General features: G+C 37.5%; 1 protein-coding gene across 5 annotated transcripts in view; it reads left to right on the plus strand.

The window, feature by feature from the left end:
- c18h3orf14 (chromosome 18 C3orf14 homolog) overlaps window positions 1-11000 on the plus strand; it is a 16858-nt gene extending 5858 nt beyond the window's left edge. For 4 of the 5 annotated variants that reach the window (XM_043708216.1, XM_043708217.1, XM_043708218.1 and 1 more), the window contains exons 3-5: window positions 2976-3099; window positions 8051-8125; window positions 9678-11000. In XM_043708216.1, the coding sequence (XP_043564151.1) occupies window positions 2976-3099; window positions 8051-8125; window positions 9678-9926 (448 nt within the window). In that variant the 3' untranslated portion in view covers window positions 9927-11000. The remainder of the gene's footprint in view (window positions 1-2975; window positions 3100-8050; window positions 8126-9677) is intronic. The other variant, XM_043708220.1, reaches the window with a different exon arrangement.
- Window positions 11001-11391: the final 391 nt, after the last annotated feature.

The following is an 11391-nucleotide window of genomic DNA, read 5'->3' on the forward strand; positions in this document are numbered from 1 at the left end:
AACTCAGCACCGCCTTCCTAACCTGCAATCTTCTTCCTGACCTCTCCGCCCCCACCCCACTCCGGCCTATCACCCTCACCTTTACCTCCTTCCACCTATCACATTTCCAATGCCCCTCCCCCAAGTCCCTCCTCCCTACCTTTTATCTTAGCCTGCTGGGCACACTTTCCTCATTTCCTGCAGAAGGACTTATGCCCGAAACGTCGATTCTCCTGTTCCTTGGATGCTGCCTGACCGGCTGCGCTTTTCCAGCAACACATTTTTAGCTCTGATCTCCAGCATCTGCAGTCCTCACTTTCTCCTGACAAGTGGCAAGTAACATTCACACCACATAAATGCCAGGCTATGATTATCACCAATAAGAGAAAATCTAACCTCCATCCCTTGACATTCAATAGTGTTACCATCACTGAATCCCCCAGTATCAACATCCTTTGAGTTATTGATCAGAAACTCGACTGGACTCGCCACATAAGTGCAGTGGCTACAAGAGCAGGTCAGAGGCTAGGAATACCACAGCAAGTAACTCATCTCCTGACTCCTGAAAGCCTGTCCACCATCTGAAAGGCTCAAGTCAGGAGTGTGATGTATTACTCCCCAGTTGCCTGGATGAGTTCAGCCCCAACAACACTCCAGAACCTTGACACCATCCAGGATAAAGCAACCTGCTTGATTGGCACTGTATTCACAAACATCCACTCCCTCTACCACTAAACTCAGTAGCAATAGTGTGTACTATCTACAAAATGCACTGCAGAAATTCACCAAAGATCCTCAGACAGCAACTTCTAAACCCACGACTATTTCCATCAAGAAGGACAGGGCAACAAATATGTGGGAACAAACCACCTTCAATTTTTCCTCCAAGCCACTCACCATCCTGACTTGGAAATATATCGACGTTCTTTCACTGTCACTAGACCAAAATCCTGGAATTACCTCCCTGATGGCATTGTGGGTCAGCCCACTGCAGTGATTCAAGAAGGCAGCTCACCACCACTTCAAGGAGCAACGAGGGACAAGCAATAAATGCTGGCCACCCAGCGATGCCCACATCCCACAAAATGAATAATTTTGTTAAAATTGCCACTGCACACAAGATCTCCCTCATTTAGCCTATATAGATTCTTTTCAGCCTTTATGCATCCTTACTATTTACTTTGCTATGTAACTTTTTATTGTCAAAAAACTTGATTTCTTTACACTCAGTCATTAATATAGATTGTAAGTACCAAAGTCCATAATACTACTCCTTGCAGTACCTCTTTAGTTGCAGCCTGTCAGCCCAGAAATGGCCCATTTATTTCTACTTCCGTGATTTCTTTCCCCGAATACATTCTCAACCTTCCAAGTCCTAAGATACCTTTTACTCAATGCTTTTTGAAGATCCAAATATGATTCATCAACTGTTTTCTCCCTTAACCAAACAGAAATTTTAATAATGAAAACATGTTTGTCCAACAGTTTCCGTTTCATAAATTTGAGTTGGTTCTGCCCACCATATTATGATTTGCAAAATGTCCTGTTCATCACATCCCTATTTATAGATTCAGGCATTTTTCTTCGAATAGTATTAGTTTATCTGGACCCTGGACCATGACCCTGCCATGGAACACCAGATCATTGTGTCCTCAAGAGTCACTAATCTCATTTTATCTGAACATGGAATAAAGGCTTGCTATAGTGCTTCAACAAAACTCAGTGCAAGTGGAAGAACCGTAGTACCTCATTTGCCACTTGAGAAACCTGCAACCTTCTGGATCCCATACTGAGTTCAATCATTGTAGGCCTGAGCACTTCCTCCCATGTCCTCACCCCAACCCTCACACTTCAGGTCTTGTCATCACATGGACTGTAACTTCAAACAATCCAATGTCAGCCACTAAGAGTCCAATGTGTAACTATTGATTCTCCCAGCCTGTCTTTTACCCATTCCTTTGTCTGCCCAACATTTTGTCTCTCTGTCTCTGTGCTCCATCTCCATCACCTATCATTTTACTCCTGTCTCTTTTTTTTAACTTTCTCATCTCTCCTCCATGTTCCCTCCTCCAGCCTTTCAGTACTACAATTGGTTCTGAAGAAGGGTCACTGGACCCAAAATGTTAACTCTGTTTTCTTTCCACAGATGCTGCCAAATCTGCTGATTTTTTTTTCCCCCCAGCAATTCCTGACTTTTGTATCTAATTTCCAGTATCCACAGTTCTTTTTGCTTCAACTGGCCAAAAGTTAGGTAGAATGAAAATAGGAAGCTTTCTTGAATAACTGGTTTTCATTTTCTTCCTTCCATTCCAAGTGTTGTGGCTGAACGAGGAGTTCTGGAAGATCAAAATCAACCGGTATTTCTAGGCACTTTTACAGTCTATGATGCAGAATAGCAAGTACAGAAAATTGCAGACGTTTACTTGTGTAAACGTTTCCAGTACTATGTCTTTGATAGTACAAATATTGTATTCCTCATTTTCACAAGAACCTTGGTTCCTCCTGGATTTAAACAATTGAATTTGTTTTCTATTGTGAAGTTAATTGCAGAGTATTTAATGTGTGCCATTTCCTAGTTTACTGATGTGAATTCTCCTGTCTCTTTCTTTTTGTTTTTATATTTGTCTCGAAACTTTTGTAATTTTTTTTTGGCTGAGCTATCTTTTGCATCTTATTTCCCTTTTTAATCAATTTCTTGTTTTTTTTTGCTGAATTTAAATGTTTTCTCAACTCTTTGGTAACAAATTTAATCCTTTAGCCTGTTACTATCTTTAATCTAAATTAATGTTTTTGCTCCTTAAATGAACGTTCAATTATTAAGAAGTATGAACTTATTATTTGAAAGCAGTTCTGTGATAACTTGGGCAGTAGAGTGTTGAGCCATTAGCTGAATGACTTTTTTTGGCATTATTTTGTTGTCATTATTTTCAATATTTTGAATTGAAATTGTACAGAAATCAGGAGAAGTGCAATTTTGTTCTGTTTTTGCTGCCTAGATTAGGCTTGAGAACCACACTTCTTCAGCAAATGGAAAACCAGCTTGAAAGTCAGGCAAATAAGAAAAAACTGCAAACCATTGAATTAAAGTCAGCTAACGAAAGAAATAGATTGCTTTTAAAAGTAAGTTGCCTTTTGCAAAGGTTTTTTTGTTGTTTACTTTTACCTGTTTTTAAAGTACAGACAAAACTCTAAATCTGCTTATTCTATTGCATTTGTTTTTGTTAATAATGAGTTTTCATAAACCTGAATTTCCAGAAAAACTAATTTAACTCTTGCATGCAAAAATTGAAGAATAAAATGCATGTTACAATACTTACTAGCTAGTTTATTATATATTTTTTGTATTTTTTGACCTTTGTACATAACTTTAATTATTTGTCATTCTTTTTTCCATTTGGCTAATTCATTGAATTACATTTAATATTAAATAGTTTAATGAAGTAATGGAAATATTCTTTCTCCTGTAAGGTGAGCATTACTGCTGATTATGAATAAACATTTGAAGTATTTGCATATCATCCTTCTACCATTCTTTACCAGAAAGTTTAATCTGTTTTCCTTAGCTCTTTGGAACTTTCTTCACTTGTTTCTTATGTCATGAAATTATGATACTTTACTGCGGAAGATTATAGAGACCATGGAGAAGGTACAGAAATGACTCATGAAGATGATAGTAGAAATGAGATAAGAGGAAAGAATAGAAAAACTGAGGCTTATTCCTAACAGTGAAGGTGGCTAAGAGCAGTCTAACTGAGGTCTTGAAAATTCAGGTGTTTTGATTAAACCAAGAAAATATTTTCCACGGATTAATGAGTCAGTGATTAAAGAATACAAATTGAGTGTAGATGAGAAGTTCACTCCTTGTAGTTTCAATGTCAGTTGCAACCATACATTTGTCCTACAGGTACAATAGACATAATAGTTTTTGAGCTGCATCCTTACAGTACTGAAATGAAGAATGTTAAAATATTCTGTTCATAACCTAAAACCTGTTGAGCTTCTCTAGATCCTGCAATCCGACCTTTGTCATAAAAGATGTCTCATTTTTAATCGACACAGTATTTCTTTCATCTTTAGTAAGCTGTGGTTGACTGAGTGGTAAAAGTTCCCTTGCGCCTATTGGATTCCTTTAATCCTTTCCATAGAGTCATAGACATTTTCTGGAAATATTTAAAACATCATAGTTTAGTCTATTGCCATTCATCTTCAATGCTAAGATTATGGTGCCATATACTCCTGTTAGGCCTGTGCTTGGCTTTGGTTCAGTTTGGTTTTTCAGATTCAATCTGTTCTTTTCCAGAATAATCAGTACCTCTAGTGTACCAGCTCAGCCTTTGGCCAACAGATGGAAAGGGTTTGAGATCTCAAACCTGAAACAAAGATCTTAGTTTACTAAGAAGAAATAATTTCTGTACTCCTATATACGATACAGAATCTCAGTACCACCAAAGTGTGTTGTCAAGATCCTCCAGATTCAACAACAAACATGATCCAACAACAGCAGCATCCAAGCCAACTTACCCAAAATCACTCAAAACAGACTGCACTGAGTGGGACATATCATTTATATGCCTGACATTAGACGACTGAAGGAACTGTTCTGTAGAAACTGACTGTGGCAGGAGATTTTCAGGAAGACTTCAGGTACATTCTTAAAGCATCCCTGAAGAGAAACATACCCTCTGACACATGGAAAACCATGACTTGTGACTGATCAAAATTGAGAGAACTCATTCAGGGAGGTAAACGACATCAAGATTATGCAGAGAAGACACAGATCTCAAATGCAGCAAGCAAACCCCTAACCCTTTGAAGCACTACGTATCCTGTATGTGATAAAGTATGAAAATCACATATTTCTGAACCCATTAAGTCTGAGCAGAAGCAAGTCTTCCTCAATTCTAAGGCACTGCATTAGAAGAAGATTAAGAAAAATCTCAATTTTGGACAACAGTTTTAAAAATTATTTTTGCTAATTCCATCCCTCATAAGTTGCAATTATTCCAGTTATGACTGTAATTCTGGACACCTTCCTATTATCACCATCTATTTCCTATTGCCAGTTTTTTTATGTTTTTAGGTATATTTGCACAGAAATTAGGATACCTTGTAATCTGTGTCAATTTGCATGCATATTTTGCCCTTCCAAATCCGAGTCCAGCAATCTATTTTAATTTTTACTCTTTTTAATGTTTTTTCTTTACCCGCTTAGAGTTTCTTCTGTCATCATGCCACCTTTCTCTCTCCTCCCAAGGATCTTCTGCCCTCCTAAATCTTCAGTACTTTCACAAGAACTTCCTCTTCTCATGCTGTTTTACCATGCTCTTTCTTAGATCAACCACTGCGCTTTTCTTTGCATCCTTCAATGAGCTCATTGAGGTATTTAGTCATAGCCCATCATGAGCAGCAATCACAATCGCCCTGTTGCACTTTCTCACCAGCTTACCTACCTATTATGCTCCTGGGGCCTAACCCTGTAAATCTGTTTGTCAAACCCATACCTCCACAGTACTGGACCACAAGCTTGAGGGAGTCTGCTTTTCAATAATGAAGAGGTGATGACATGGACACTTTAATGTTAAGTTCATAAGAAGCTGCTGTAACTTGTGTCCTCATATTTATGCATAAAGAGCTGTAAAGTCAACTATACAAAGTATGCTGAAGCTGGTTCTAGTTAGAATATCCTTCCTTATTGAGAGCTGTTGAAACTATTGTTACTCATTTTCTTTTGTCATGCCAAATGTTTCTTTCCTGTAGTCAGGTAAGTTAGTTTACTTCTGCAGATATTCAAGAAAAAACCTTAGTGATTTCCTTAAGGTACTTACATTACAGCTAAACTTGAACTTGACCACAGCTAATACACATACTTGAGTACTTCCAGCTGTGACCTGTTGTGCTGCTGTTTCTGGTGTATTAAAGGTCAGGTAACAATGTGGATCGAATACTAAGTCAGATCTAAAAAAAACAAAAGAACTGAGGATACTGTAAGTCAGAAACAAAAACGGAAATTGATGGAAAAACTCAGCAGGTAAGGCAGCATCTGTGAAGAGAAATCAGAGTTAACTTTTGGGTCTCGTGAACTCAGTTCACAGATACTGCCAGATTCACTGAGCGTTTCCATTAAATCATATTTGTTTGGACCTCTTCCAATGCCTCTTTACTGACATCTACATTCTTGGGTATGCATTCATAGTTCCTATCCTTATCTGTCTAATAACAGCGTTGTATCACTTGCAATGAATTTTTTTTTTGCTCTCCCATAGTTACCACTGGTGACCCATATGATCTATCCTTGACAAACTCCAGTTCTCCTCCATGTGCTGCCTTTAGTATTACCATCTGAAAACATAGCCTTAGGTATCACATGTATCCAGATCTACCTCTCCACCTCGTTATTCTGTTTGCAGCATATTCATTTAAGTCCATATTAACTTTTTTTCTACTCAACCTCTGATGTACAGTATCTTAGAACATGACTTGTGCACAGTACTTTCCAGATTATTGGAAAGCCATGCAATCTAGAATTATGTAGAACTATGCTTCCTAGACAGTTTTACATTGTGACCCAATTCTCATGCTTCAGACTCTGTGACCCCACTTCCTGATAAAATCTACCTGTGACTAAGATTTTAGCCATTTGGCTTAATATTGCCTTTTGCGGTTATTTCAGACGTTGCTTTATGATGCACCCATGAAGTGCCTTGGAACAATTGATTACTTTGTGGTTGCTTTATGAAACAAGCATTTGAAAGTATGTAGAACTCAGTAACTTAGAGTGAAATTATATCCCAAACTGCCTGATGGAATCCTGGTGGGTGGACAATTAAAAGGTGGGTGGACACCCTGCTTAAAAGGTTCCTGGATCCTTCCAACTGGTGTTTATACTCTAGCTTCTGGACAGGTGGCTAAACTATCCAAACTAATGATTAGATTAGATTACAGTGTGGAAACAGGCCCTTCGGCCCAACAAGTCCACACCGACCCGCCGAAGCGCAACCCACCCGTACCCCTACATTTACCCCTTACCTAACACTACGGGCAATTTAGCATGGCCAATTCACCTGACCTGCACATCTTTGGATTGTGGGAGGAAACCGGAGCACCCGGAGGAAACCCACGCAGACACGGGGAGAATGTGCAAACTCCACACAGTCAGTCGCCTGAGGCGGGAATTGAACCCGGGTCTCCGGCGCTGTGAGGCAGCAGTGCTAACCACTGTGCCACCGTGCCGCCCTCAAAGCCTCCTTTTAATAAACAGCTATGATGTGATTACATCACAGAGCCTCCGCTACAATTGTAACTCTAGTCTGTGGCTCTCTCAGAAGTAAAGGATCTGCCACAGCATGAACGGGATCAAACAGTCATGATTTAATTTTACTTCACTTTCTGGATCAGATATGCTTTTCTAGTCCTGATTTGGAAAGTCATGACCTCCGGTGCCTCAATTCAGCTGGTCCCAAGAGACAGTTCTGGAGCTACCTTCCCTGTTTATTTTTGTGATGTTAGGCAACCTGGATGGCTTATATTTTTTTCCATGGAGGATTTGCCCACAATTCCTGCTAATGAGGCACAAGCTAAAATATCTTGCCTGATTTCTGATGCCATGGCTAAGCTCCAACATGCTGCATAAGCCACCCTTCCAAAGTTAAAGTAAGAGCCATTGATAGATGTAGTGAATCATCAAGGGAATCCATTTCAACTTATTATTTTTGATACTTAATGTAGTTAATACATATGGATATTTCCCTGGATTGATGCACATCTACTATGCACACAAACTGTATAAACAGACTTGGTATAAAGTATTTTCTCATGATTAAGAATGACTCTAACAGCTCTTTCAGACCTTGTGCTTCACTATAGTTAAGTATAATTTGAGGAACTAAAGTTCTGTAGATTAGAATTTGCTATAGTAATCAATATATATGATTAAAGTTTAATTTTTAGACAAGCTTTTAAATAATCAATTTAGTCTCAACATTATGGAAATCTTTAATGATTATTCCTTATCACATTGAAAATAATGTTTTATCAAATCTTTTGTTTGTTAAAGAGATTTTATTTTTTTTAGGATTTGGGAGTAGCTGAGGAAAACTTAAAAGTGAGGGCGGGTACACATTTGCATCCTTCTTTTATCACTCTCCAGGTACATTCCCAATTCTGTTCTGTTGGATATTGTTGCATAGCATGTTAATTGAGTTGTGATTTTATGTATGTTCATAATAAAATAATTACAGAATGTAAAGTGACTTTCTTGAGCTATCGGTGAGTGCCCCCTAGTGTATGTGAGACAAATCAAAATTTACGGGAGAAATACATTTTAAAATGTAACTGTTTAACAGAAGGGCAAAATAGCAATGTAAAATGTTTGTCTTCTAAGTACACATCAGAAGCACACATTTTAAACTTTTTAATATGTGTCATAATTCCAAATAACAATCAAGCTTGGTGTATCCGTCCTCTAACTTGTGCAAGAGCAAAGGCACTACATTCTGATTCAAGTGGAATCAGCAGTTGCTTTGCAGTTTTCTGCAAATCAGTACTCCTTTTTACAATTTTACGGCTGTCTGTAAAGTGGCATGAAGAGATGTAAGGGAGCAGAGTGACTTCAGTTGGTATGTGCAACTGTGAACTCAAGGGTAAAGGTAACAATCCAACACACTTCCCAAAAAGTCCAAATTTTGTCCCTTGCTCTTCTGTGCTTGTAGATTTTGTAGTAATTTTTAGAAACTCGAATCATAATATATAATTTCTTCCCATCCGTCACAAAAGAAGGCATGGTGGGGCTCAGTGGTTAGCACTACTGCCTTACAGCTCTAAAGACTCTTGTTCTATTCCAGCCACGGATCACTGTCTGTGTGGAGTTTGCACATTCTCTCCATGTCTACTTAGGTTTCCACCAGGTGCTCCAGTTTCCTCCCACAGTCCAAAGATGTGCACGTTAGGTGGATTGGCCATGCTAAATTGACCATAGTGTGCAGGCTAGGTGGGATTAGCCATAGGGAATGCAGGGTAGGGGGTGGGGCTGTGTGAGATGCTCTTCAGAGGGTCACTGTGGACTTGATGGGCCGAATGGCCTGCCTCCACACTGCAGGGATTCTACGAAAACAATACTTTGAGTATTATGGAATCACTTGTCAGTTTCAATGTCTAATTTAATAAGGCAATTTTATAATTTGGATTAATAGGTACAGCAATAGAACACAAGTCTAGAAGAATTATGCTGAGACTTTAGAGTGTACTGATTATGTATAACATGTAACATTGAATCAATTTTGGTCACCACACCATAAAGAAACAGAGAGTTGAAGCATCCTAGATTTCCGTAGCTATCACGTGGGAGCAGCATTATTAAAGATTGCAATGGGTCACAAAGAAGGCTACCACCAACTTCGCAGGGCACTTAAGAATTGGGATAAATTGGGCATTTTAAACATTGTCCACATTTAGAGAATTTTTTAAAAAATATTTGTTGTATTTTTTACATTGATAGACCCCTAATTTGAACAGAGAAACATGAAATGGAACAGGTGTAATTAATGAAAAGAAATTCACAATGCAGAAATAATAGCACAAAGGTTTTTTATTGTTCTGAAAATTGTTTGTTTGCCTTTAACATGAGTTTGTAATGTTTGGAAACATATAATTAACCAAGATACAATTACATTTATTTGTGAAACTTCTGTTTGTTCGACCAGACCAAATACTGGACATTTGTTGAAGAACATTTACCAAAAAGGGAACAGTTTTTACTGGGTCAAGCAGAGAGTCCTGTTGAAGTGACAAATTCAAAGCACAAAAAATCACAGAAGGAAAAACCTCAAGATAACGTTACCATAGAAAGTTGTAATTTGCCACCATTACCATCTACTTTCAAGACACCACCTCTGTCTCCGCATTCCAAAAAACAAAAAAGAACAAAGGTTTCTAGAAAAAAAGATGGATAATCTGCAAAGTACTTTTGTTAAGAATTAAATTTTAAGATTTGTTAGACATACCTATTAATTAAATAAATCATGTGATTTTTTTTGTATGACAAATTTAATTCTTTTACTGCAAAGTTATTTATTGTTCTCATAATTTCAGAATGAATTATGTAAAATAAATTTATAGAAATCTATCAGTGCAAAATAAGTACAAATGACCAAATCAGTGCAACAGATTAGGGAATTTTAAATGCAATTTATTTTGAGTAAAATGAGTTTCTCAAACCTTGATTTTAAAAATCATTTTCTTGAAAACCAGCCTGTTCTCAACTTTGGCTGTACCTCCAGGTCAAGATGATGAGTACTGCAAGTTTACATTGATTGGAGCATGGGTAGAGGAGGAAACACTTTGTAGTTTTTTTTGAATTAGGCACATGAACACTAGGTGGTCTAAAAAGTTTTAGCGTACTGACTAATTTAGTTAACACTGACACAGCACAATAATGATGATAGTAAATGGTTCAGCATAATTCTTTTCATATAATTTTCAGTGAATTAAAATCAGGTTGTTCACACGCTAAGGACATAATGCACTTAGCTATGTGAATAAAATTGTTCCAAGTTACATAATCAGTTTTTGTTTGTTTTAAAGTTGAGAAGAAAATAACCATGTACATTCTATGGTGTACTTTTATGGGCAGTTGAAAATTTGTAATTGTGCAAATATTTTTGATATCAAACTTAACCATAACTTTGAAAAAAAAATACAATTTCAAGCACAATTTTCACCCAGTTTTCTAGTTGTACCCAGTTTGAAAATTGTATGCCTATGCCTAGTTATCTAAATAAGTACTGAAATTATAGTCAGGTCAGTTGATTTAGAATGATGTGATATCCAGCAAAATATTCTGTGAATATTTACACTACTTGTGCATGATCTATTTTGTTTTAAATGTGAGTTTGCACCAAAATTTCTAAAGATAATAAAACTACAGCTTTGAGAACACGTGAGTGCCATTGTGTATGCTTTGAATTGATCAACTGCTAGGTTACTTAAAATAAATTGCTATAAGCTAATAAAAGTTAAATTCTCAATGTATTTTTAAAATGTTTTCTTTTGAATGTTTCCTTGTAAATCTTTTCTGAACCCTTTCAAGTTTCACAACATTTTTCATATAGGAGGGAGACCAGAATTGCACCTAATATTCCAAAAGTGGCCTAACCAACATTCTGTACAGCTGCAACATGACCTCCCAACTCCTGTGTTTGGCTTCTGTGATGGACTGGGCTGTGTTCACAATTCTCTAATTTCTTATGGTCCTGGACACAGCAGTTGCTATGCCAAGCTGTGATATTTCCAGATAGAATGTTTTGTATGGTGCATCTGTGAAAAATTGGTAGGAGTCTTTATGGGCATACCAAATCTCCTTAGCCTCCTGAAAAAGTAGAGGAGTTGTACTTTCTTGATCATAACATCCATGTGGGT

The sequence above is a fragment of the Chiloscyllium plagiosum genome, chromosome 18 (assembly GCF_004010195.1).
Source record: "Chiloscyllium plagiosum isolate BGI_BamShark_2017 chromosome 18, ASM401019v2, whole genome shotgun sequence".
In the NCBI taxonomy this organism is placed as follows: Eukaryota; Metazoa; Chordata; class Chondrichthyes; order Orectolobiformes; family Hemiscylliidae; genus Chiloscyllium; species Chiloscyllium plagiosum.